Source organism: Hakea prostrata, chromosome 2 (assembly GCF_041222555.1).
Source record: "Hakea prostrata isolate BN-2017 chromosome 2, UWA_Hpros_2, whole genome shotgun sequence".
Lineage (NCBI taxonomy): Eukaryota > Viridiplantae > Streptophyta > Magnoliopsida > Proteales > Proteaceae > Hakea > Hakea prostrata.
In genome coordinates, this window is record NC_142601.1 from 68389538 (window position 1) to 68417304 (window position 27767).

A 27767-nucleotide genomic window follows, 5' to 3' on the forward strand; every position below is an offset into this window, starting at 1 on the left:
ATTATTATTATTCTCTAAATCTAGAATGAACACCTAATTGCACCTAATTTCATAACCCATAGGAAAAAAGAAAAAGAAAAATTAGAAAAACACAGGATCATCAACAAGAGTTTCCCCTAACCTCCAAGCTCCTAATCTTATACATATTATAAATTTTATTTTAAGCTAAACTATTTGTTTTATTAGAAAAATTCATTTAAATATTATTTAGTGATGAATAACTATGAGTAAACCAACGGGGTTGGCAAACCCAAAAAAAATAAATAAACCAACGGGGGTTGGTCCAAGTGGTAAGCAGCTTGGTTTGCTTAAGCAAGATTCAGGTATCAAAACTTTGTGGATGCAAAAAATCCCCTCTGGGAGATTCACACACCACAACTAGGTGTGCAACCCGAGTCGAACACTGGATTAGTCAAGCAAAGCCTTGAAAACTAGGGTTGGCAACAAAAAAAAAACTATGAGTGACATGGACATGTATTTCCCACTTTGTCATGATAAAATTGAATTTGTTTGAGAAAGGGGGTAGGGGTGAAATGATTCTACAAAATGAATGTATTATCATTTTTTTGATTATATTTATTGTTTTCTGTGTCTTATCTTAACCATGTAGGGTTCATATATTCATATCAATATTTGCACGATCACAATCAATGGTATCTCATTGGTAGATTCTTATGTTGTGGGGAATCTTCCTGCAAAGATAACACCATTATTATTTTTAATGGTGTTGTTAATTGTGTGGTCCTATGCTCCAATGCATTTGCTTTTAACATACTTTTCATGCATTCTTCATTGTCTTAAAAAATAATATAGGGGCTCACACCCCGGTAGGTTTCTTCTCTTCCATCAGTTTTTTGTGGGGTTGGTAGGAGGAAAAACGAAACCCTTGTGATTGTGGTCATTGCCATCCAGAGAGTAGAAACTAATATTTCAATTATAACTAGAGAGGGTTACACTGGGGTAAGTTTGTCTAGAAGCTCTGAATCTCTAGTTTCCTATTTCTTTCTTTGCATAGGGATTCGTAATTATTTTGTTTTTCACTTTAAATGTGAAACTCTCCATGTTTGAAATCTTAGGCCAAATGATGCGATCAAATTAGAAATTCAACTTGGTATAGTAAGTTAAAGTTGACATGAACCAAAGAACACAAGTCAAAGTCAAATACGGATGGCCCAATAATGCCACGTCATTATCCACGTGGCAAAAAAATATAGTTTTCGTAAGGAACTTCTAAGGTGGAATATTCTTCACAAGAAATCTATTACACAGAGTCAAAAGCAGCCAACCTCAACTCAAAATTTCCAGCTACGGTTAATGAACCGTATATGCCTTTCTAACAAAAGGTATTTAATATAACATATAATTTTTTTTTTGGATATAAGGACATTTTTTATGTATGGAGAATGAAGATATTACATATGTAATAAGCAAGAGCTGAACCAACAACCTCATTGATTTTTCTAATCTAGCAATCCTGCATTGACATTAAATGTATAAGACAAAAATTATATTTACCAATATATTATGAACAAAATGATCATTTTAGTTTTAAATTAACCAAAAAATTAAGAGTGAATAACTTGTAATTTAAATAAAAAAAATGTAAAATGGATCTAGTACAATTTAGAATTATAGATCCACTTAAGTGGGCGTCTTGTAGAAATTCTATTTTCTACCTTGTTTTATTGACAAGCAGATACTTTAAGGGTCTGTTTGGTTACATGAGTTTGGAGATTTTAAATATCTAGAGATTTAAAATTTATGGAGTTATAATTTATAAAATTAGATGTTTGGTTGTGGAATGAAATCTGTGGATTCATCCTAAAAAACTATTTGATCGACGTGATTTTTGTGAATGTGCAAATGTATATATATTTTTTTGAAATCTCTGGATTTCACCCCTTACCCATAAATCTACAGATTCACATTTTTAGTGTAAAAAAGTGAATCTCTAGATTTCATGAATCTAGAGATTTTTACAATCAAACGGGTATAATTCTCAATTTAGATAGGGGCTCATTAAAATGCTCCATGATCCATCCTTTTCTTCCCATCATATAGCTCTGATGGGATGTATGTATCCTCATGTGTAGTCCAAGTGTACGGCTACAAGAGGTCTGGCCAAATCTGGTAAAGATAAATTCTCTTTTAACAGTGAAGACCTGCAACTTTTTGTAAAGAAAAGAGCATCTATGCACCAATAGTAAAATATTCTTTTCTGATAAATTATTATAAGAACTAAAAAATGTTATATATAATTAAAGTAAAACTGTTGTGTTTGTAAGAGAATAATCTCCTAATGTGATAGGGAAGATTGATGATGACCATACACGGTAATTTAACAAATAGTTTATGATCAACGTGTAAAGTCTTTAGTTGACAATAGAAAAAAGACCTTAAATGTATCACACCATGACCATCTTCATGCTTGGACCAAGTTTAATCTGGTTCAGCTTGAATTGATCTAACTTTGAAGGTCAAACCAAGCCAATCTGGTTACTTCCAAGGGACCTTTGTCAATCAAATAATTATAAAATTGCTGCTTGAAAGTCTATTTTTAATGATGCACGGTTAGAAATGTAGGGCTAAGAAAAAGTCCCTTAACCCTTCTATTATAGTTTGAAAAGCTTTTTAACAATAAAAATGACACCTTACCGTAAAGGTAAGGCTATTAAGAATTTCTGGGTCGCTCTCCCCAAAAACCGAAATGAAACGTTTGTTGGAGGAGGAATCAAAGTGAAACACATGTTTCAAAGTCTTTTTCTCAATAATAAACTGATTCTTAAAGGGATAGTGATGGTGTAGGAAGAAATGGGTTTGCTTTGTCTTTCCTTGAAAGGGACTATTCATCGTATAAATACTGTTCTTTTCAAAGCATGAAAAAGGCCTTTCTAGTTTATAGACAAGAGAGAGAGAGAGAAATGATATAATTTTATTATGGGTTCGTACTTGGTTGAGAGTGTAATTATGTAACATTAATAGATATTAACAAGAGCATGCAAAAGTATTAGGTAGGATGTCATTTGTGCAATTCATAAGGACATGACATTTATTTTGCTCTAAATACTTTTTAAATCATTTTGAAAAACTTAAGTACTTGTTAGTAGATAATGACTCACTATTTATCATATGGTAAGTGACAAATGATTAAATTTTAGCTTAAATTAATTATAAAAAATTGTTCAAAACATTGTTTTCTAAGTTATACAAAATGACGGGTAATTTTCATTTGAATCCCTAAAGTTTTATCCAAGCCATTTTTAGTTAGAAAGAAAAAAATACTTTGTAATTTTAGTTCCTTTATATGCTTATTCTAAAGTAAAATTGTACCATCCCTTATCATATGAAATTATTTGCATCTACCAAATCAAGAAATTGATTTTGTTTTTGTTCATATGCATGACTTGTGTTTATGCTACTTCAAACCACTATATAGTCTTTTAAAAAAAAAGGAGAAAATGAATTAATTGACAGATTTTTTCTTTTTATAATTTATAAAACCAGTGTGGATATTGGTAGTTCTAGAATCACATGAAATTCAAAAGTATTAGAGAACTTCATATCAGCATAACAAATTGTTTTATTTGTATAAATATGAAAGCAAAATATTTGTAACTTTTTTTGGGGGGGTTGTTGGGTGAATAATTATTCGAAAAACTCGTTTCTTAGTGAATCAGAACTCTCATAATATTTATTAAAAGTTGATCAAATTTATATATATATCGATTCAATTAATAGAGGATGAATCAAGGAATTCTATGAAAAGAAAAAATAAAAGGTTAGAAGGAGAGCTTGAGGCCTGTAACCTACCACCTCCCCTTTCACCCCTCCAACCTTCTAACCCCAAAAGAATAGAAAAGAATAAAAATTATTGTCATACATAATTTGGATTAATGTAAGAGATATTTTATTTTTCCAAAATACAAGAGATACTCTGATGAGCATTTGACAAGTAGATGATTTGAAGAACTCCATGCAACCATTTGGTCGAATTTTTTTTTTTTTGTTTTTTAACTTTTTCTAATATATTTTGATTATGATTAATTATCATTATTATCAATTGTAGTTTTTTGGATTAAAGGGTTGGATTTGATTGCACCCACATGTTTATATCGCCATGGTTTTCTACTATGGAAGAATCTTTCCTAGCGGTAGAAACCATGAAATTAACTCCATTGGGAAAAAAAATATGAAATTTCTTCTTTTTTCTTGTGAATATGGTAGAAATCCTAATTTGAAAAATACCTATTGGAGGATAAATGTATTTGTACATAAAATTCCATAGGGGGCATGAGCATTCTCACTCTCTCTCTCCGTTTTATATATGATTCATTATGCCTCTCTTTTGCTTATGCTACTTCATTTTCCTAAAGAATCCTCTAACAATAATTAATTACTTAATATCTTTTATTAACCAAATAAAATATTTAATCTTTCATTTTTGTGGTTTTTTTTTTATTTATAAAAAATACTCTAACAAATTTTAATAGGCATTAGTGTTACACGTAGTGACGTTATAAACGCCACTTGATAGTATTTTGATAAGTAGACTAGAAAAAATCAACATTTCCGGATTTAAGAGCTTCATTTCATTCTATCAATCTTGCCCAAAGTTAGGGGGATTATAAGTTACAAATCCACTAGTAGAATAATTCAAATGGAGAAGTTTTTTTACCCACCGGTGTCTTCATCCTCAACCTATAACCCGTCAAACCTCTTGTTGCAACATTTATTGGTAACGATTTGATGGAAATCTTGAACAATTTGTATGGCATTCCTAGCATCAATATACAAAGACAAATAACTATAATGATCACAATTGGAAGTTTTAAATCTTATTGTGAACAAGATTCTTTGGAGTTTATTCGCATCATGAATTCTAGTAGCTGAACAAAAATTTTTCTTAGTGTCATTTTCATTGATGTCAGCATTTAAAATGTTTCATTATTTCAATTCGAATGCAAATGTTGTTATTGATTCGTTGTCTCTGTTAATTCTTTTAATTAAGCTTATGAAAGTTTAACATGTAACCAATATTTAGCTTTTAAACTTGTGTAAATTATATATTATTGTTTGTAACAACTCTACTAATTAGTGAATTTTTCATATCAATGCAAAAAATAATAATAATGTGAATGAAGATATGAACTAGTAATAGGAGGTTGGTGAAGGAAAAAACCCTCTTAAACCTCTTAAAAAACCACTTAAAGTTACGTATTTAACCCTACTCAAATGAGACAATAAAAGAGTGATATGGTTAAGAAGACGAGTGAGACAAAGAAACCATTTTCAAGGATTTCTCAGTAGTTAGTTTTTTCAGGCACCAGCATATTTATATTCTAAACCAAATAATTTAAATTTATATAAATAACATCGGTCGTTGTGATAGGCTGTACTCTTATAATTGTTTATACTGGTTTTAATTTTTAAATTTAAACCTTAATTTAAATATTTATTAAAAAAGAAAAAGAAAATAATAAAAATCAACAATCCCGAGAAAGCCCTTCTTTTAACAGTTTATTATTATGTATGACACATCCCTTGTAACAAAAGTAACTAACCTCCAGTGCTTACGTCAGCATGCGTTTACATTTCTTCCTATTTTTAACGTGCCTCGCTCACTGACTTTCAACTCTTCTGCCATACAGACAGAGAGAGAGAGAGAGAGAGAGCAAGAGAGAAAGAGAGAAAGAGAGAAAGAGAGAGAGAGAGAGAGAGAGAGAAGGAGAGGGAAGGGAAAGAACCCATTTGGTGAATGCTCTGAGTCTCGTAAGGGAAGAATTAACAAACCCAGAAAAGAAATTATCTCCAAATTTGATTTTCTTCCTTTCTTTGCTTCTTCTGTGGCACTTTGATGAATACTTTTTATAGATTGTAGGAAGGGAAAAAGTAGAACTTGATCTTTAAGGGATAAAAATTATAACTTTGCGTTCAGATATAGAGGGGTTTGGTAGAGACTGACAGAGAAATTGTATTAATTTTGTTTGAGATTTTTGTAAAGCTGTTGTTGCGCTTTAATTTTAATGGCTGCTGTTGCGGAGAATGCGATCGGCTCGGATGATCAGTTCATCCATCGTCGCCCTTCTCCTACTATGACTGCTGTTCCTTCTTCTGGTGATGTTACCGCAATTTCTTCTTCTCCAAGCTCTGATTCCAAATCTGAGTTTCAGAGCGATGTGCGCAAGCTTGTTGATTTGCTCTCGAAATTGAATCCTTCGGCGAAGGAATTTTTCCCATCTTCTTATTCGCCGGATCGTCAATCACAATCACAGTCTCCGCCAAGTTATTTTAATGGGGTTAACAAGGACAACGGGTCTGCAGTTTATCGAAGGGTATTCATAGCCTTGATTTTATCATTTCTCTTGAGCTTCCCCTTTTTTTTCTTATTTTGTTTTCTGTGTGTGTGTTTTGATCTATGAGATTTAGGATCAGTTTTGCCCATCTTTGATTAACCATGTTTCTGCAAAATGTGTTGCATAAATATATTAAATGATACGGTCGGGTTGAAAGGGGAAAAAAACTATTTCTTTTCTGACATGGCTGGCATGACATCTATATTGTAGTTCAATTTACTGAATTCTCGATTTCATCATGCAAACTTTTGGGGGTTTTTTTCTGTTATTCTTATTTCTTATCCTTATGAAGTTGCTGAGTTCAATCTGTTTCTTTTCAAAACATAGTTGATTCAGGGGAGAAGTTTCTCTCTTTTGGAATTTTTTTTTTTTGGTATGCTTCTCTATTCTTTGCAGCTTGTGGTCAGATTCGCATTTTTCTTTCACCTTACTTCTTATCTCTCTTGAAGATGAATTTTTTCTGCTTTGTCTGGTTTTAACTGAAATTTGTTTCCTGCTTTGCCAGAAGAAGAACAATTTCAGTCAGGGGAGGAGGAGGTTGAATGGGCGAGCTCTTAGAGCTCAAAGAGAAGATAGCATTAGACGAACTGTATATGTTTCTGACATCGATCAGCTTGTAAGTCTAAGAATTATGTAATACTTGTAATTTTCAATTTCTCTGTTAATTTATCAATTATTGCTTATTCTGTGTGCGGTCTACCTTGAATGGTGGTTTTATTGTTGGAGATATAATATTGATGGACTGTTTTAATCGGTGAAACTAGGTCACTGAAGAGCGGCTTGCTGCATTGTTCATTAACTGTGGACAGGTAAGCTTGATTTTAGTTAGCGTTGTTATCATATTATCTGTTGGGAACTCTTGGTGAATCCTTTCATTCCGTTGACTACTTGATAATCATTGCTATTACTCAATGGGTAAATATTTGCAACTGCCTTTGATGTGCCATATGTCGGCGGGGAGGGAAAAAAAAATTCTTTCCCCGTTGGGGCGGGGGGGGGTTCCTTCCCCCTTTCCCCCCCCCCCCAGCGCCCGGGGATACATGGTATATATCTCCCAACCTTGTGTTTTTGGGGTGGGGGGGTTTTTTGGCGTCCTGTGGGGTGTGTGGGTGGCGTGGGTGGTGGGGGGCGTGCGCGTGGGAGGAAAAAATTTTTTTTTTTTTTTTCTCTTTTGGTTGTTTTTGTTTTGGTCCGGGTTCCCCTTCCCCCCCCCCCCCTCTTTCCCTCCCCTCCACCAACAACAACAAGCCTTTTCCCCGACACGCCCACGGGCGGCACTGACAAGGCCAAGCAAAACCCCACACCTCCAAGGTATCTAGGCACCCAGCCTAGTTCCAATATGGAATACACCCACAGAGCATTATAGGTCCCGTGAACGGCCCCACCCAAACGACTCCTAAGCACACAAGGAGCAACCCACCAACTCAATATGAAGCACATCCACAGGCACACCACAGATCCTCACGCACCGAGACATAGATCAACACCAACACGCACCGACATCAAGCGGCGACAAAGCCATAAAATTCCAAGCAATGGAATACGCGACACAAAGACCCGGAGCACCTCACCACCACCCTATTTTAATTCGGGAAACCTCATCTCTAAATCACCTCTACTATGATTGAACCTAGTACCTAAAACAACACCGAGGAACTCTATCGTCAAGTATCACCACTTCATCATCGCCCGATCATGACTAAAGTTACAAACTAGATATTGCTTCGATCTACTAAGTTTAAAGCCTTTGATTCCAAAGCACTCTCCATAATTCAATGGTATTAATCCCCACGGTCTCATCAACAACACAATATCATCCCAAAAGCATACACGGGGGCCTCATCTTGAATGTCTTTGGTTAATTCACCATTACAGTGCAAATAGATATGGGCTAAAGTTGACCCTTGATGTAGCCAACTGTTATCGGAATTCATTACTTTGTCCCCCAAGAACACAGTCAGAACCATCATACAATCCTAACTATATCTACATATTTACTTGCAACACTCTTCCAGTACTTGCCAAATTAACGCTCAGGGACTCTATCATAAGCTTTCTAGATCAATAAATACCATATGAAGGTCTTTCCTACATTCTCTATACCTCCATAAGTCTCCTAATTAAGTAAATAGCCCCGTGTAGATCTCCCGGCATAAACCCAAATTGGTTCTCCGAACTATAGTTAAGTGTCCAACCGGGTTCAATTATTCTCTCCCATAATCATCGTATGGCTCATCAATTTAATGCCTCATAGTTATTACAACTTTGAATATCTCCTTATTTTGAAATTGGAACCACAACACTCCCCAATCACGGCACCCGTGCCATAATCTTATTAAACAACAGCAACCAAACTAGTCCATGGGTTCCAAGCTCTTCCATACTTCAATGGGATTCACGGACCTGTGCGCGAGTTTCATCCTCCAAAGCCACGGACATCGAAATCTACGAAATAAGTGGACACCAGGCCTGGTGAAAAGTGTAATCGTCCGAACCATAAGTGCTGAAGAATGCTCATTTAGTAAACTAGAGAAATAGGTTTCCCATCCTAATATCCTCCTCACAAACTAATACTACCATCTCCATTAATACATCAACATGGTCAAGACTCTACTCTCCATCCCTCATCTAGCTATCTTATAAATAGATCCCCTCCTGTGCCCAACATGATAACTTCATACTTCCTCCCTTGCTCCCGAATTTTCTTAGCTTCATTTCTATCTAACCTATACCTTGAAGATCCTCAACATCCTTAGTTCTTTGCCATGTCTTAAAACTAGCATCCTAATGGCAGCTTGAACCTCATATCCCACCACCACGCTCTCATAAGAATGGATCTTCCTTTGATTCACCTAGAACATCTTTAGCCACCAATACACAAGCCATCTCATTCCACATGCATTGGTATCCCCTAAAATCATTCCTTGTTTGACTACTTCATACGAAGGATTTAGAGTACTCTCCTTCAAATCCACCATCTTATTCGGGATAGTTTACCTTGGACCTTTTATATGTTCTGGGACTAAGCACATATCCAAGACCACAAGTCTATGTTGTGCGTTAAGCTTCCCCGGATCACCTTGCAATCCTGCACAACAATCTATCAGCCTCTAGTTAGGAAGAAATCTATTTGGCTCTATGCTGTCCACTTTGAAAGTAATTAAATGCTCACTCTCTTTTGAAGTAAGTATTATAATAGATAGATCAAAACGAGCAAAATCCAAAATTGAAACCCCCCACCTCTCCAAAACCAAACCTCCAGAACACCTCATATCCTCTGATCTCCAAATGTCCATAAATCACCTCCATGAAATCTCAACCGGAATCCACCCATATTCCCAAAATCAGCTAGACTTTCATCTAGTCCTACTGAGGTGCATATGCACAAATTATATTCTGAACTCTTTCCACACAGAACCCCCAACACCACCACACATAAAACACAACCCACCCATATGTCCCCACCAAAGTAACACCAACTCTTTGGCTTTTTACCCCCATCTAGCTCTTGAATGCAAGCACATTAATCCTTCTCCCTCAACACACAACAGCCACCGCAGAGATCACCAAGATCCACAACCTAGGACGCTCCCGCCGCCGGCCACCCCCCGCACCGGGCCGAGCGCGCGGGGGGAGAACCCACCCCGGGCGCGGCTTTTGGGGAACGCCTAGCAGCCAATAGGCATCCAGAAAAAGGTTGGCTAGATTTCCGGTGCCGGCGCCGACTGACGCCCAACCCGGGGGGGGGTTTATTTCCTTCACTAAATCGTAGGTTAAACTGTGAAGGTGGTTTGTGGTTATTGTGGACATGGATATTTTTTAAGTAGTATATAGGGATATCAGTAAAAAGAAGAGAAAAAAAGGGACTACATGGAAAAGGTATAACCAAATAAAATTGGGAAGAACTTATATTAAATAGTCAAAATAAAAAATGCAAGTGTAAAGATAACCTGAAGATGATTGAATAGGGAAGCTTCTCATTACAATTCATAGATTTCCTAAGAACTCTAGAAATCAATGTCCACTTCATTGTCCAACTTCCAGATACTAAAAGCTTGTCTTTGACCACTGGCAGATTGGCCCTTACACCGTGTGATTTTTTAAGGATATATTGTCTATCAACTTGGAGGGTGGATCATTCATCCAAAAACAAAAAATCTTGGAGGATGGACTTAGTTGCTGTGACTCGAGTCCCTAGAAACAGCCTCACTACAAGGCTGTGTATATTATGACCTTCCCCCATCCCCAGGGCAATGGAAGCATGTGCATTGAGTATGCCCTATTTTTTCTTTATCTATCAACTCGACTCAATTCAGTAAGTGTGTATGCAACTATGCTAGGACACATGAAATCCCGTTGATGTCCTATGGAGGGCCAATTATTCCATCAAAGTCATTACCCTTTTGTCGTGGTACACTGTTTGAACCCAAATTTATTGGCCTTCTGTCGTAAAAGCATCTTATCTTCTGTCATATCATTTCTCATTGCTGCAGGAATTGATTCCTATGATTGGCCTTTCCTCATCATTTGTGCTCCCTCTAATTTTCACGAACTGGTTGTTTAGTTTACCCATTCTACATCTGAAAACCATCTCAGTCCCTCCACATCCTGATGTCTTAGTATTCTGCTCTATCAAGCATGACTTTCAATTTCCCCTGTTATTTACTGGTTTTAATATACGTATATAGTTTTTATGTGTGGAGGAGCATGATCACAGGACCATAAGAAAGGGGGAGGGGGGGAAATGAGAGATGGTTCAATAATGCTAGTGTTTTTGCATGGCATTTCAACTATTCTAGATGGTTTTCTCACTTTTAAGTCATTCTTCACATGTAGTGTATCTTTTCTTTGTCTGCATGATGTTTTGCCCTTCCTGTACATAAGTTTCTGTTCCCCTTGCTTCCATTATGATTAAAAAGAAATTAAATTTTGTTTCTCTTATTAAACTCCGTACTGTGAGTGCCTATAAGCTCTTTGTTCTCATTTTTGTCTTTTTATGAGCAAGATTTAGTTTCGAGCTTTAATCTGGGGCTTTTTCTTGACGTCTGTGAAAAGTATAGATACTCTACAGATCTATTTGAAACTTTTCCTTCTTGATGCCTGTAAAATCAATTGGCTTTCGTAGATTAGTGGACAGATGGTATCATGCAATAATGCAAGTTCGAGTTGTTTTTCATTACACTATAGGGGAGTGAGTTGTTCCAAATTTTGACTTACATAAAGAGAGGAATCCTATTTGTGGGTATGGAAGCATAGTTAATAGTATGATGAATAATTTGTGGGTATGGAGGCATAGTTAATAGTATGATGAATCATTTTAGACTTAACCTTTCAACTATTGGATTAACACCATCACATGCTTTTGGGCTAATTGTGATGAGAATGTGACTATCTCAGCAGAAAAGTTTGTTTGTTCTAAGTAGGTGCCGATTAGTTGGTGACTAACCTGATGACATTGAATGGGAATATGGTCATATCTTTTACTTACTACATTCCATGAAGACTGTCAATTTTGGCCAATCTCACTTTTTAAGGTGAGACATTTATCACATTATTTACCCACAAATTTTGTACTACATTTCCAAAATTACCCCCAGCAGTCTCTTTGTTGTTCATGTGAACTTGCTTTTAAACTTCTAATTGAACACCTGACCAAGGATAATTCGGAAGTGTGAGGAAAACTTAATGCAAATTAGGGACAGCATAAATTAATTTCAAAAGAGGAGGGAGTATTATGTACATTTGATGTACTCTGAGTTTGTGACTATGTCCTACCATGGCTTGGTTGTTTAATTTACATTGTTCTCTTATCAGAGCATATATTGCTTGTAGAGAAACAGCTTTTAGGATATGATGTACATGAAGGGTACAAACAATGTTGCTCTGAAATGTACATTTAGTTATCAATGTAATATAATGACATAAATCTGATATCTGCATTTTTTTTAATGTATGCTTTGCAGGTAGTTGACTGTCGTGTTTGTGGTGATCCACATTCAGTTCTTCGGTTTGCATTTATAGAGTTTGCTGATGAGCGTAAGTGGTTACCTTATACTTCTCATCTTTCTTATTAGTTTGTTATTTGCTGCTAGAAAATTTATATGGTTCTGTTGATTGTGATTTTCATGGGGATTAAATATTTCAACAGAAGGTGCAAGAGCAGCTCTCAATCTTGGTGGGACCATGCTGGGTTACTATCCTGTCAGAGTTTTACCTTCGAAAACTGCTATATTGCCTGTGAACCCTACATTCCTTCCCAGGGTATGAATTGGAAACACCTTACCCGCTTTTTGGTTTAATCAATCTCTTCAGGGTTGGAAGCAAACATATTTCCACGTTTACTTGGTCATAAATTTGTGTTCTTTTGTCAACAATTTTGATTGGATTGTATTTATTTTACAATTGAATAGTCTGAAGATGAACGGGAGATGTGTGCCAGAACAATCTATTGTACAAATATTGATAAAAAGGTAATTGTTCTTATCTAATTGTTTTTGGGTGTTGATAACTTTGGTTTTATGGTAAATCTCTGAATTTGTCTTTGATTGATCTTTCTGGTTTTAAACATTTGCCTTTAGTGTGGCCTGTTGTTTATTGACTTTTGTATTCTTGGAACAATTTTCCAGTTAAAAGTCTCGTTCTTGTTGGCAGGTTACTCAAAATGATGTAAAAGTTTTCTTCGAATCCATCTGTGGTGAGGTCAGAACAGTGCCCCAGAACTTTATCTCCCCTTTCCATTTTTCTCACCAGGCCAAAAGCAGATTGCTTTGAAGTTACTTTTCTTAGCTTGCGTAAACTTCATTTATAGGTTTCTCGCCTGAGGCTCCTGGGAGATAATGTGCATTCAACGCGTATAGCATTTGTCGAGTTTATCATGGTAATATTCTAAACTACAGTATTGCCCTGTCCTATTACTGCAGACAATTTGTTATTCTGATTATTGGTTAAGATGTGGAAGTTTCATTTTTTACAAAAATATTTCCTCTTGAAGGCATGCATGCACGCTAACTGTTCATGTGTCTCATGTCAGGTGATGTTAGTTTTCTATTGTTTTACTTCATCAATTTCAAAACTTTTATCCATCTCTAATTTGTAGGATTACACAGTGCTCCTTCATAAAGTCTTGTCCTGTTTTACTTGTGACCAGATCTTATATATTGTAAGAAAATTTTAATAATTTATATCTAATATTCTTTGCGGTATTTGGAGCACCATGACCTGGGTTACTTTCTCTTTTGCAAAAGAAATTTAGACTGGAGGGTAACCAAGGAACAGAGACTTGAGATAAGGCAAAAAGTGAAATGAGAAAACAGTTTTGTTTTTTTGGTGAGAGGGCCAGATGGTTAAGAACCACTAAAGAAGTTTGTGGTCTTACTATATTGAGGGCAGCTTGATCTTAAGTCACTTAAGAAATCCATAGGGGGGATTTCTGTAGGGAATGTCATAACCTGTTCCTCTATGCTTCAGTACTTCAGTTGGTCCATCATCAGTGGATGCTTCCTCCACATGATATGGTTAAATTTTGATGAAAAATTATTTGGTAATCCAGGCCCTTTGGCATTGGAAAAGTGTTTGTTGCTAGTGGTTCTTTCTTGTCCTATTAGGTGTGCTGATTCTGTTGCTGCAGAGCACAAGGCTGTAATTTCAAGGGCTAAAAGTCTCTTGTGGTTGCCAGATATTTTGGTTGTAGGTGATGCTTCTGTCATCATTGGTTAATTGCATTCTGATTCTGCTAGTCCTTGGAGATATAGGGACCTTATTGGAAAAAAATATATCATTACATCCATTGAGTAATGTCTCACTCCCATGGAGGATGAGAACACAACCAACAATTTCTTAGCTGGTTCTTTTTTTTTTTTCTTTTCGTTTTTTCATAGAGTGGTTTCTATTTCATTTGATTTCACTCTTGCTCTTCGATGGGCACATTATGAATTTGATGGGTGATTAAAAATAAAACACCACCCTTATTCACCTAATGGTCTGGCCACCACTCCACTGCAAGCATTGCCACCGTCACTGCTACCATAGCCCACAGCACCCCAATACCGCCATTACTTTCTTGCCACCTCCCTTTCCCTCCTCACCAGTCACTACCACCATTGTTAAAGAAATATGCAGTACCTTTTCTCAGAATACCAAATGGATATTTTTTTTCTTGAAATACTTCATATTGATCAGCCAAGCAATTTCAATTTCTTGATCACTAGTGGAGTTTCAGATGCCTCATATTTTATTATGAAATTGCGACTGTTAGATGTACTGTTGCAGATTCAATTAATGGGTGGCCAAAAGATATTGAAATATTTTAATAGAGGAATGGGTGGCCAAGAGTAGGAAGAGATTTCAATTTCAATTTTAATGTTACACTTGGGTATTTTGTCCAATTGTATTGTTTTCAAAAAGTTAGTTGCCTGTGCTCCGTGCAGAAACTTTTGAAAAGGGACTAACATGTAAGGCTGGTAGGGGACTTGATGAAAAACTGAACCACAATATAGATGTTTGTTTGTTAAAAAATATTGGTTTTTATGTATATATTATTACTTACCTATTGGGGTAGCTTAAACTGCCTTCCTCCTGATCATTGGTAGAAAAATGAGTAAATTCAGCTTTGGATACTCTACCTTGCCTTTGTAAACTGACCCTTTCCTTTTGTTACAGGCAGAAAGTGCCATTATGGCTCTGAACTGCAGTGGGATGATTTTGGGAAGCCTTCCAGTTAGGTAAGATACTTGAGCTGACTCACTGGACTGAACTTCATTCTACTGGTGCATGGTAATCTCAATTCTCAGCTGAAGGTTCGAACATATGTGCAGGGTAAGCCCTTCCAAGACGCCAGTAAGGCCTCGCGTCCCTCGTGCAACGATGAATTGACTAGTCTGAGAACCATGAAGCAATGTCATTGGTTTGTTTGTTCCCTGTTGAGAGAGACTATGTTGTGTTGAGGGGGTGGTGAAACTTTGTAGTTTCAGTATGTAACCATCTTTTCGTTGCAACATTTTCTGCATCTGAACGTTTACAGTCTGATGTTCAGGCTTTTGATAGAATCGGCTCATTCGTAGCTTTATCATCAACATGCTTCCTTACCATTTTTATTTTTACCATACTTTATCCTGTCATTGCTCATTACTAGCAAAACAGTGAGCAAAAAACTACCCTGCTGCTGTACCTGTGTAGGTTCAAGTTCAAGCACCATTGAATACAAATTCAGTGGTGTGTTGTCTGGTTGTGACAAATTTCAGGTAGATAGTCACTGCGCCTAACACACCGCTATGCATTGCTGATTGTTATGCATGCTAGATGAACTTGTTCTGGCATGAATATGGCATGGTTTTTAGATAAGGTTCAATAAAAATGCCTGGTGCCTGCAACTTTTCTTGCACTATTTATTGTGCATGAATGAAGCTTGGTAAGTGTCATTGTGGGAAACTCGTTTCTCTACACCTCATAGATATCTTGTGGGACCTTGGATTAATCTCCAGGGGAGCATCCAAGCGTCGATGATTCATCTTATAAAACCTGATCCTTGCTGATTTACTTCAGAACTCGTTCAGAATTGGGTTGGATTGGCTGTGTTACTTGGAAGCTACCAATTTAACGACTCTGTTGTTTAGCTCAGGGAATGTTTGTCCAGATTCTGTACTTATCCATTTGGTGTCAGTGCACAACTTGGCTTTCACTTGGTGGGAGGGATAAACATGAACCCAGGTGAAGCAAGCTTCTCCAATCTCCATTAAAATCCTTTTTTAGTAAATGGGGCATAAACAGTTACAGTTCCAAGAGTGCTTATGTGGGTCTTTGTCTCATCTTACATTCTTTATGCACTCTTTCTGTCTCTATCTTGGCTCCTACATAATCATGCCTGAACTTTCTTCGTGTTGATGCTATTAGCCTATTAATGCCCATGACATTGACCAAAGCATCAATTGTTCTGGCGTGTTATTGAGTGTATCTATAAGTGAAATTGATTGATAACTTATTTAGGTATCAATGATCTGTATCGACTGCTCACCAGACACCAATTCTATGCCAAACCTTAGTTTGGCAGCTTCCACTTTCCTGCTCTTGCCTCTCTGCTACTCCCATGGCCTCTTCTGTTGCCAGGTAATCTCTTCTTTACCCCCCTAATGTGCTGTTTCTCATCATAAATCCATGTCCAAGTTTGTGCTCAGCAACACCTTTGCTAAATTCAAATAATACAAACCCATTTAAAAAAAAAACACTAATTCGAGTCTATTTATAAATATTTGTTAATTTCGAAGTTGACTAACACCCATTTTGACGCCTAAGTTAACACCCTTGTTCCCCCTTTTTGTATAAATAAGAAGGGTGTTTTTTTTTCCATAAATAAATTTTTATTTCAAATAAGGCAATGAGCACGCTTCTTCTTGATTACAAACAGAAATCAACAAGGGGTGGGTAGAGAGCCAACTTGTCGTGCCTTTCGATAAAAGACCTTTCCTAGATGGAGAATGAGCTATACAATTGCTTTCTCTAGAAACATAGTGAAAATAACAACTTGAAAAAGGCATTTTATTCATTCATTAAAAAATCACGACAGATTTTCTAGTCTAATCTGCCATAGAGTATAAATAAATTTAAAAAAAAAATGGTGTGTTATCTATGGCATAAAAACAAGTTAGTGTTGCCACTTTCTTTTTGTAAGAGCATCAATGATGATCATGTAATAAGTCTCTTTGGTTTGAGTTGGGTTAAAAGCATAGAATATGTTTGCATCATCATCATCTTTGAATAAAGCATTTTTTACAGTAGCACCATGAATAGTGCGCGCCGCAATGCAACACCCACTATTAGCTTTTCATAAAATTTGAGCTAATTTTACCTCTTCAAACTCTTTAGACAGTTGTTAAAGTACTTGAAGCCGTTAAAGCACCTGAAGCAAATAATTTACTCTATGTGCCAACACCATACGTCCATACGTTGCTAGTTCAGAGCATTGTCTATAGCATTGTCTCTGTGCAGTTGAGCTAAAATCACGTTTTAACAATTTATCATATGATAATACATATGTCATCCGTCAAAGAATAAAAGGTTAGATAATCATCTATTGGGTATAATTTGAATTAAAAAATTAACTAAAATTTCTATATATTTTTTTATTTTAGCATTTCAAATAATTAGACAAAAAGTTTAAGGTGAAAATAAATTTGATTTTTCACACTTTTTCGTACTCTATTCTTTTGGGCCATTAAAGTCGAATCAATCCAAGAAGGGTATTATTGGTATTTAAACCGTCCGACAAGAAAAGGAGGATTCCGTGAGGGTTGACGGGTCTTGATCTCTCATCTCATGGTTGGCTGAGAACTGAGAAGAGCAACGGGGGGAGAGAAGGAGACAAAAAGGAAGGAAAGAATAAATTAAATTCCAACGGCAGAGATCCGGCGCCAAACCACAATTTTGCTTTCAAACTTCTCCTTCAGATTCGACGAATCCTTATTGGCGCCATCTTCTCCGCCAATTTTTATTTATTTCTTAATCTCTCATTCACTGGTAAACACTACAAAACTCGAAGAAAATCTCTCGTTCTCTCTCTCCATTTATCGCTCTATATTCTCTGAAAATTTCAAATTCAAAATCTGTCGAAACCGCTATTCTATTCTTTGTGCACTTGTTCTCACTGCTTAAGCGCACATGGAGTTAGGGCTAGGGTTAGGTTTCCGTTTATTATTTCGTGATTATCCTTTTTTTTTTTGTTTTAATTGTGCTGCGAGTACTATTACCTACACTGACTCTGATGATTCCGCATTTTTCGTTTTTCTTTTTCGTTTGGTGCTGAAATCCAGCTCTAGGGTTTCATGGCAGAGTCTGGAGCTCCAGGCACTCCTGAGAGCGTTCATTCCGGTGAACAAGGCGGCGGAGGCAGTGCTGGGGGTTCTCAATCGGCTAGTTCTGCAGCTAAAGAACAGGATAGGTTCCTTCCCATAGCCAACATTAGTCGTATCATGAAAAAGGTCGTGCCCCCAAATGGGAAGATCTCCAAGGAGGCCAAGGATTGCGTGCAAGAATGTGTCTCTGAGTTCATCAGCTTTATTACTAGCGAGTATATCTTTCACTGATTCTACAAGATCACTTCCCTCCACCCCCATATCCTCTCCAAACCAAAAAATATGAGTAATCTATTCTCAATTGATAAATGGTGCAGGGCTAGCGACAAGTGTAACCGAGAGAAGAGAAAGACAATTAATGGGGATGATTTGTTGTGGGCAATGGCAACGCTAGGTTTTGAAGATTATGTTGAACCGCTCAAGTTGTATTTGCAGATATACAGAGAGGTACTGGTGATGCAACTAGTTGTGCTTTTAATCCGTTTTGAGTTGGTTCTTCCAATCCTGATATCACAATTTATTTTATATTAGCATTGACAAATTTTTTCTCTCCTCTTTCTGTTGATTGTTTTGGTTCGTTGGCTCAACGAATGAGATTTGCTCAGCAGATGGAGGTATTCAATTCTACACCTTTTACCATCCCTTATTATTTGACATGATACTATATTCTCAACTAACATAACAAAGAGTTGTTCTTATTTAAAGTTTTTAGTGGGAATGCGTTCTGAACTACTCTGTTAGGATTGTGATTTGGATATTGTAGAAAGCAATGAAATACCACCATGAATAAGAGGATGCATTATAGGTTCTCCTTTTCTTACTTTGAATGCTAAGTTTAGAATTATGGGATGAGTCTCAAGCTATATTCATGCTAAATAAGAATTGGTACTGAAGTGAACTTGCTATACTAGTGTTACCTTCTTGTCTCCCCCTTGTAATCTAAAGAGGCTGCATTTTTTTTCTTCCTTTTTTTTGTTTTAATTTGTTTTGGTTTTTTTTTTTTTTTGGGGCTTGGGAGGGGTGGGGTGGGTGGGTGAGGAAGTTGGTTTGGTTGGCATTTGGTGTGGTCACAGCATGTTTGACAATGATAAAGTCTCTTAGAATTTGCTGTATACCATGATTCTGTTTGTTTCAACCTAATTTTCTTTTGAAACTGTATAAAGATTATGATGGGGCAATGTTTTCCTGTACTACAAAAAGATGGAAGAAAATATACATTTTAAATTGTGGGATGGTGTTGGTGTCTTAATCATTGATTCAGTTGGCACCCATGGAGGGCTGAGCATTATTTGGATGAAGTATATTCCTTGATTTAGCCATGCTTAAACATGCTTTTTTGGAAGCTTTCTTGTCATCTTGTTCCAAAAAAGGCTATAAATTAAAGGTTCACGAATGAAAACGATTGTCATTTCAGCCATTGGATGGGCGTGAGTCCGTGACTGATTAGCCATGTATTACCATTCCTATCCTTATTGATGAAGTGCTGTAAACATTACACATACACAACCCTGTATGAAAACCACCCTGAAAGATAGAATATGCAATTTATAAGTATGAACAGTTTTGTAGGAAAACATTTTACAGTGAGATGTATTTAATGATAAGCTGTTATTTTTTTAATACCAGCCTGTTTATCCATGGGAAAGACTAATCTGCCATTTGGTGTCTACGTTTAAAGGGTGACAGTAAGGTTCGCTCTACGGATCAAGCTGGGAGAAAGGATGTTTCTGTCCGTGGAGACTAGGTTGCTCAGGTAAACAATAAAACCTGTAGATTCTGCTGCTTAGTGTGTGTGTGTGTGGTTATTTTTTATTTTATTTTTTGTTTTGTTTTGGGGGGGGGGGGATTATTGCTTTGTAGGGACTTGTTCTGCATTTTCATTTTAGGTTTTCCAGCAACCTATATATATATATATAGCAGTTTTCTGATGTTTCATTTTTCCGTGTCTTTAAGTTTCATGTGGTTTTCAATGCAAATCAGAAAATTGTCATGGTAAACATAAAGCATAAAAACTAGATTCTTAGAAGATAGAGACCTCTGTCTGTAGCGCCCCCCGCCCGTCTCATCCTTCTATGTTTCAGTTTTTACTATTGCTATAGCAGTGAGTTTTTTTTTTTTCTTTCTTTTCCTGTTCTATATCTCTGATTTTTTGTGCCTTCGTTTTGATATTTATTACCCTTTTTCTGCTTAACTAGTATCTTATGGTTCTTATTGACACTTTTCCCTTGTCCCAATTACATACTGAAAAGTTTGACACTGTTTTCTATTCTTGTGTGCTTAAGGAGGGGAGGCAGAAAAAACATGGAAAGAAGAGAAAATTTTCTTTGTATAGCTTTTTGAAGGACTGTTTTTCATGGTGGAGAATTTCTTTTTGTTTTTCTTAAAATTGTGTATGTCTGTCTTAGAATCAAATAAAAGCAATTGCCTCAGGCTGCTTGCATTGCCCCTAGAAGCATTTGCATGCTCAGCATCTGATACACTGCTTTTTGCCTTTGGAAGTAGCTACACTGTGTTGCAATTTGTGTTGCTACACTGTTACAAATAATAGCACCCAGCATTGGAATTACTGATGCAATCTGGGGTTTGAAAACCTGGATTGGATTGCCTGTGGTCTTACCAAATCAATGATAGCCAACTTATGATTGAGTGGCCGAGCTTTAAATATTTTGAAATTGCAAGAGGAATAGTAGGGCCAGAAGTAATCAGCTGGAAGTGTGATATTAAGGACACTAGTGGAGCTAATACTTATATCTCAGGTGTACAAGTGGTACTGGAGGTGAACAGGAAGGATATCTTAGGGTGGGGTAAAGTTAAGGAGGAAACAAATTCTAGAGATTGAAGGTCACCCTTTTACTCTTCTTCCTTGCAATCCAAACTGAAGCTTCCATGAGTCCACTGGCCTTTGACATTGCATGAATGCATACCTGTGAAGCTGGTTGGATATCATACCCCGACGAGGGGTACCCACTCTCTGGGGCAAATATGGAGGATAAGGAAAAAGGAAAAAGAACTGATGTATGATGAAATGATGAACGAGTCTGCATGACCTACATTTTTTTTTTTTTAATTTTTTATTTCATACTTTGATTTTTTTTTTTCTCCTTTTGTTGCGGTGTCTTATTTTATCGGTGTTTAATTATATATGAATTCAAGTAGGGAAGATTAGTAATGGTTACAATTACATTTAGTAAATCTTTTATGTTCTATTAGGTTACTGGCCATCTGTTCAACTTTTACTTACCACATAATTCTAGGATTTTTTAAATAATTTTTTGTGCACCTTACCATTCTTTGGATTTGTGGGGTACTTCATTTGGAAGTCGTTTTTTTTAGCCAAGAAAAGACTAGGCCATTTCTAACTTTGATTTCTAACCTTGGGTTTAACTATTCAGTTTGAGGAATCAGATCAGAGAGCGGAAACCAATAGACCATTTCCAGTTGAGTATTCTGGATGGGTGGTTAATCTGGTTTTAGAACTATGTCTGTCATTCAGTTTGGGTGTCTCTCTATCTTTCACTTTACCTTGCAATGCTTGTAAATGTGCTTTGTAATGCTCCTTAGTCATTCTTGGTCAATACTGTTTGGCCACCGTATGCTATTTTCCAACTTCTTAGTCTCAGGTTAATGTACTGAGTATACTTATTAAATATCTTTTTCCGGAAAGTAGGGGTTGCATGTGTAACTAACCCAAATTCATATGTTTTTGTAAGTGCCTGTTACCAGATGGTGAGACAAGTGTAAATTTCTTGGATGATAGGAGTGAGCTACAATTTTGGCCACACATGGATGGATAATTGAAATGTTTGGGTTGCAAAGACAATAATTGTAGGAAGTGATTTAAACTGTAAATTGGGAGAGACCGCAGGTTATTTGAAGGGTGCTTATGGAAGCTATGGGTTTGGAGAAAAGAATGGAGGTGGAGTTTTGGTTTTAGACTTGTCAGTAGTTTTTTATTGTTCCATTGCTAACACTTTCTTCAGTAAGAAAGGCACATCTACAAAAGAGGGAATCATGCCAGCCAAATATGTATGTTCATAAAAAAAGGGTCTGACCAGCTGCTTTGTAAAGATTGTAAGATTATTCCTTGGGGATAACCTAACCACTCAGCATAGAATGCTGCATTGGACATGTGCCTCACTTCTGAGAAACATAGGCTAGGTGAGCCTTCTTGTTAAGATTTTGAGTTATGATTAAGAATTGTTGTGTGACTATCTTCTTCTTCACCAACTCTTATGCAAATTCTTCTCGCTATTTCTCTGAATCCTTCCAGACTTCCTCCCTCTTCTCCTAACAGGTCCTTCATCCGCAACATAGAAGATGATGTTATGGAGGATTATAATAAGGTAGACAAGGTGAAGAGGTGTGTCTTGTGATCAGTGTATCCCTTTATACCTTAAAGAAAACTTTGTAGGATTGTCAATGGACCAGCTATGATTTACAGTGCAGAATGTTGGACCAAAGTGAAATTGATAAAGTTGGTGTTGCTGAGATGAGATATGTATGTATGGGAAAAGTAGGAAGATTATGATGGGGAATGACCATATGAGAGCTGTGTTGGGACCAGCTTCTTTTTCATGATAAAGTAAGAGATTCATATTTAGGAATGAGTATGTACAAGGAAGGCTACTGGATGTCCCATGTTGAAGGAATGACCTTCAGTTTAAAGAACCAAAAGGGCCAGGGCAGACCTAAGGTTACCATAGGAGTTGTCCCTTCTTGTATATTTACTGAATAAAAGTGATAGGTGTTCTTGGCTTGATGACCCTATTAAACATTTCCATTTGGGACAGACGTAATAGTTGCCTGTAAAATAGGAGGTGAGAAAAGTGAATTAAAAGATTTTTCATTAATTTTTGGACCTTCTGGTAATTTTATAGGAGTGTGTGCCATTTTGGCATTTCCAATTTGGCAAGAGATACAATACAGGACATTGTGGACCAGCTGTTGGTTGGCTGAGAGCTAGGTGAGAGGCCTTTAGGTGCATTAATGTGGTGGTTGGCCAAGTTATTAATTTTCATGTAAATATATAGCATTCAGCATTTTCTTTCCTTTTACAAGTGTATAATTTAGAGTTTTCTGTTTTCTTTAATATGGTACTTTAGTATAAAAGGGCATCAGCAAGTGTAAGCTCATGGTCTTGAATGTCAATTCAAAGATGGACACTCATTGACTGGCTTTATGATAAATTCACGAATGCCATACTTGACCTTATTGTTTGTACTACAAATAGGGCCTTTTGCACTTATTTGTTTCTTTCTTTATGATAGTGAGAAAGCTCATCCATTTAGTCATTTGATGTTAATTTTAGTGCAAACTATCAAACTCATTCATTTTTCCATTTGCCAGTCATATAGGCAAGAGTGCAGGACCTAATTTTTCTAGATAATTCGTTCAGTTTAGACCATGTTGTGGTCATCTGCCAAACCCACACAAAGAATCACCAGCAGTAAAACTTTCCTCAAATTACTGAAGTTGAATGAAAGGCTTAATAAGATCCCTGATCACAGGACACTGCATTTCAGAAACTCAACAATCTGTATGGCATCAGTTCTGATCTGAAGAGTGTCATGTTAAACTCCATTCTCACCAAGATTTCAATTGCTTCAGCTGCCAATACATCTTGACCCTGCTGCAACAAACTGTTATCAGCATCATAAATTATCCATCTGGCTGAAACCATGTTAATGCTGGAGCTAATTGGACATTCTTGCATTTTTAATGTTTGTAGATGCTTCATATGACTCTCCTGCTCGCCCATTCCCATTGGATTACTTCTAGTCCTTGCTCATTAACTGTGGAAATGTCTGTATGTTTGATATAATATACATTAAAATTCTAGTGAATTTCTTTTCATTGTTTGTTTGTTGGATAACATCCATTTTTAGTGAACCTATAAACTGTGGAAAATAAATGCAATATGGTTCAAAAACTCATTCAAGTTTTTGTCAAAAATTGATTTGTTGGGTTAAAAACAAGGACCAATACCTTTGACCAACTGACCACCATCACTGAGAGAGAGCAGTCCAAATGATGACGAATGTCCATACATAATGCTGCATCAGATTCTAAAAGATCATTTTCTGTTATACTTCGTAGTGTAGCACTGATGGAAGAGCTTAACCTAATTTTATTAGTCTGGAGGTCAGTGTTAATACGTTACCACATAATGAGTTCAGTAGAACTGGCTAGGTTTGTGCATACTTCCAAAGAGACTTCACTTCAGAATTTACTCGGAATTCTGGGTTGAGAAAGTTACGGCTTTCATTGACATTTTGATCTAATTTTGGGTGCTGAGCATATTCAAGTGTCCATTGTTGTGAATGGCAAATGGATGCTCGGTATTTCATTGGCAACAGTCAAGGGAAGTTTTAGTGCAGTCATGCAGTGTCAACTAGTCAATGTGGAGTTGCCAATCTATATTAATTCCATTCTTTGGGCTTCACCTTCTGCTCTCTCAGCATGGTTTGTGGTATTTTATTCCATCCTTCAAATTGGCTGATTTCCTACAGATTCCAGTTGAATTGGCAGATTCCATGGAAGCCAGGGGTGCTTTCTTGAACCATACTTGTAGGAATGTTCTTCTCTACTAAGTCAACTCATCTTCAATAGGGTTCCCTTTTTTGACCGTTTAATTATTATTTCTGAAGATCGAACCACAAAAGTTGTATAAGTTCTAGATTTTTTTGTGAATCTGGAGAATGCTGTACCTGATGAAGATGCTTGAATGTTTGATTTTGCAGTTCGTGGTGCAGCTGGGAAGTGACTTCTTTCATTGGTGCTGTGATTGGATTAGTTGAATATGGACACTAATTAGATCTTGTTTGGGTTATGTTCTCACAGTAAACTTTAGTAGTGTTTTATTTCACTTCATCAGGTGACGTGGAAGGTCACCTTGTTCAGGAAACAACAGCTGATAGTAAAGTATTTTATTACTCTGCTAGTGCCATTGGTAGTACTCCTGCCAGCAGTGTCCAGGAAATCATGTCATGGGGTTAGCTTTCCTGCTTCACCTGGGAGTGTGTTTTACAATTTGTAGTGTTGTATTTGATCATTTATTGAATTTTGGGATCTAGAAAACTGTGAAATTGAATATAGGGTTACAAATTTATTGCTAAGAGGACACAAATATTCAGCTGGTTTTGCAATTAGTCTAATGACCTGTGGCTATGATTTTTCGGGTTTGATGAATAGACGTTTCATAACACTCCTGAAAAGCCAAATAAGGAAGCATATTTTAGGTGTCCGTGCAACTAAAATGGCTTATGTTTTGGACTGAAGTTTCTTCACTGAAAATAAAAAAACCAAGATAAAAATAGTGGTAATTGATGCATTCCTAGATGAAGCTCCATGTGTGAAGTATTTTGTGGATCATGAACAAGCCTTTCCAAAACAATTGAAGTGGATCTGAATGATTGATAGGGTCTACTTACTCTAATAGCTTGGTAGTACCATTTTAGGATTTACTCTAGTTTTTATATTTAAACTTGCTATTTTTGGTTGTGGCTTTTGCCACTGTACTGAAGTTCTTTTATTTCCTCTTGAGTGTTGCTTTCAATCTAGCTAATCCCTGTAGGACCTTCTAAGGGAGATAGCTGAGATTTACCAGGTTTTATTTGTTTCTTACAATCCTGTAGGATTGGTGTTTCTGGTTTGGTAGATGGACAGTTGTTTCTACAAGTTGTGCCATCTTTTCGATCTTGTAATGCTTCTTGACCTTCTGTCTGTAAGAGAATCGGTTATTTTATTGTCATGCTTCTTTAAGCTGTGGGGTAATAATGACAAGTTAAACTAACGGGATATTTCTGGGGTTGTCAATTAGGATGTTTTTAGACAAGTTATATTTCTTTCTTCTTCTTCCTCTTTTTTTTTTTTTTGGGGGGGGGGGGGGGGTTGGGGTTGGTATTGTTGGGGATTTGGTTAGGTACAGGTCCTACTTGATTTCAGCCTTTTTTGGCCATGATCATCTGTACCTACTAGCTATTGAGTTCTAAATTGTGCAACTAGTATAGATTATTACAGTGTTAGACATGGTTTGGATTTAGTCTGTTTGTAGATCTGTACATGCTAACGATGCAATAGCTATTAGCTTTCAAACCTTGAGACCAGTATTGAGTAATAATGGGTAGACAGAGGTTACCTGATTGCGAGAACTGGGGAGGTGATAGCCAGGTGACGAAGTGGTTAGTGTTGGCAGTGTAAGATGGTCTATACAAAGAGGCTGAAAATATGAAATTGTTCAAAGTTTGTTTTATTTATTTATTTTAATTCTCTTTTCTTTGGTTTTTTTTTTCTTCCTTTTTTCACTTTTTTTTTGGTTTGGGGGATATCGGCAGCGGTTATCAAATCTTTGTAACAAATCAATGACAAAGCTCATCTTGGAAAGCAGTGCAAAGCAAACAGCTTATCTTTTGGAGGGGATCCACAAATAACCAACTTTAGATATTACAAAACTTCCCATTTTAGTTTTGTCAATATAATTTCCTTTTGAATTTGACACAATCTAGGCTATCTAGCTAATACTTTGATTGTAAACATGATATTTCTTGATTGATTATACTTACGGTTTGCTTTCTTGTCCTCTTGTTTAATATGCTGGCTTATCTTTGAGTTTAATCCTTGAGGTAGTCTAGTCATTCAATGTATTGCCCCTGCTTTGCCTTGTTTACCTTTAAAGAAAGCAGAAAAGGTAGGATTTCCTGGGGTCTTCCACCATTTCCTCACCCAAGCATGTGTGACTGATACATATGATTATCAGAGCCTGCAAAACAAATTAATGCAGCTAGAAGAATCTTACCCATGACAAGTGAATTGTTGAACCACTAGCTCCAACTGGAAATAACTTCTATGAAAACTCAAATTTCAAATGGTGGTTACTAGTTAGATGAGTTGTAGAATACAACATGCATTTATTTCCTAGGGTACTTTCATGATAAAATCATCTCATAAGGGTGAATCCAGGAGTTAGCCCATTGTCATACACATGGAGAATCCCCATTCAATCTCATAAGGCATAGAAATAGTACTCAAAAGAAGAATATCTTTAGCAGGTATTTGCATCTAGTCATTGATGCTGCAACAACAGTCTTTCCACTTTCTACTGATATTTGGAAGCCTTTAATAGCCCATTGTCATACACATGGAGAATCCCCATTCAATCTCCCAAGGCATAGAAATAGTACTCAAAAGAAGAATATCTTTAGCAGGTAATTGCATTTAGCCATCTATGCTGCACCAACAGTCTTTAGTCTTTCTACTTTCTACTTCTATTTGAAAGCCTTTAACCAAAGCATGCACCAAATTTGCAAAGCACCCTCCTTTTAGTAATACACTTGCACAAAGTCACATGCAATGCCCTTTCTTTTCCTTTCTGCATGTTATGGATCTTATCTTCCTGTCCTTTTCCCTTCGGTCTTGGATCAAAAGGGAAGGAAAGAGACCATTGGAGAGTTAATAGAAAATCAAGAACATGCATGATCTACCACCCATCCTTTTACTTGGGTCAAAAGCGAAGGGAAGAGAGCTTTGACGAGTTAATTCTAAGTTAGATACATGCATGGTGATGTTCTTTTCC

General features: G+C 36.6%; 2 protein-coding genes across 3 annotated transcripts; both read left to right on the top strand.

Annotated features, from left to right (window-relative positions):
- Positions 1-5657: 5657 nt before the first annotated feature.
- LOC149025993 (polyadenylate-binding protein-interacting protein 9-like) lies at positions 5658-15390 on the top strand. Its single transcript, XM_089146216.1, has 10 exons — positions 5658-6332; positions 6859-6969; positions 7118-7162; positions 12317-12389; positions 12502-12614; positions 12764-12823; positions 13005-13052; positions 13162-13230; positions 15012-15073; positions 15167-15390. The coding sequence occupies exons 1-10, from the start codon at positions 6024-6026 to the stop codon at positions 15222-15224; spliced, it is 948 nt and encodes a 315-aa protein (XP_089002342.1). The 5' UTR covers positions 5658-6023; the 3' UTR covers positions 15225-15390.
- A 2253-nt stretch (positions 15391-17643) lies between these two features.
- On the top strand, positions 17644-25785 carry LOC149025994 (nuclear transcription factor Y subunit B-like). Of its 2 annotated transcripts, none has more exons than XM_089146217.1 (6): positions 17644-17861; positions 18155-18411; positions 18514-18643; positions 18802-18810; positions 19875-19949; positions 24937-25784. In XM_089146217.1, the coding sequence occupies exons 2-5, from the start codon at positions 18167-18169 to the stop codon at positions 19938-19940; spliced, it is 450 nt and encodes a 149-aa protein (XP_089002343.1). In that variant the 5' UTR covers positions 17644-17861; positions 18155-18166; the 3' UTR covers positions 19941-19949; positions 24937-25784. The 2 variants fall into 2 exon arrangements, with proteins under 2 accessions (XP_089002343.1, XP_089002344.1); XM_089146218.1 differs by lacking the exon at positions 17644-17861 and adding an exon at positions 17893-18019 and having other exon boundaries at positions 24937-25785.
- The last annotated feature ends 1982 nt before the right edge of the window (positions 25786-27767 follow it).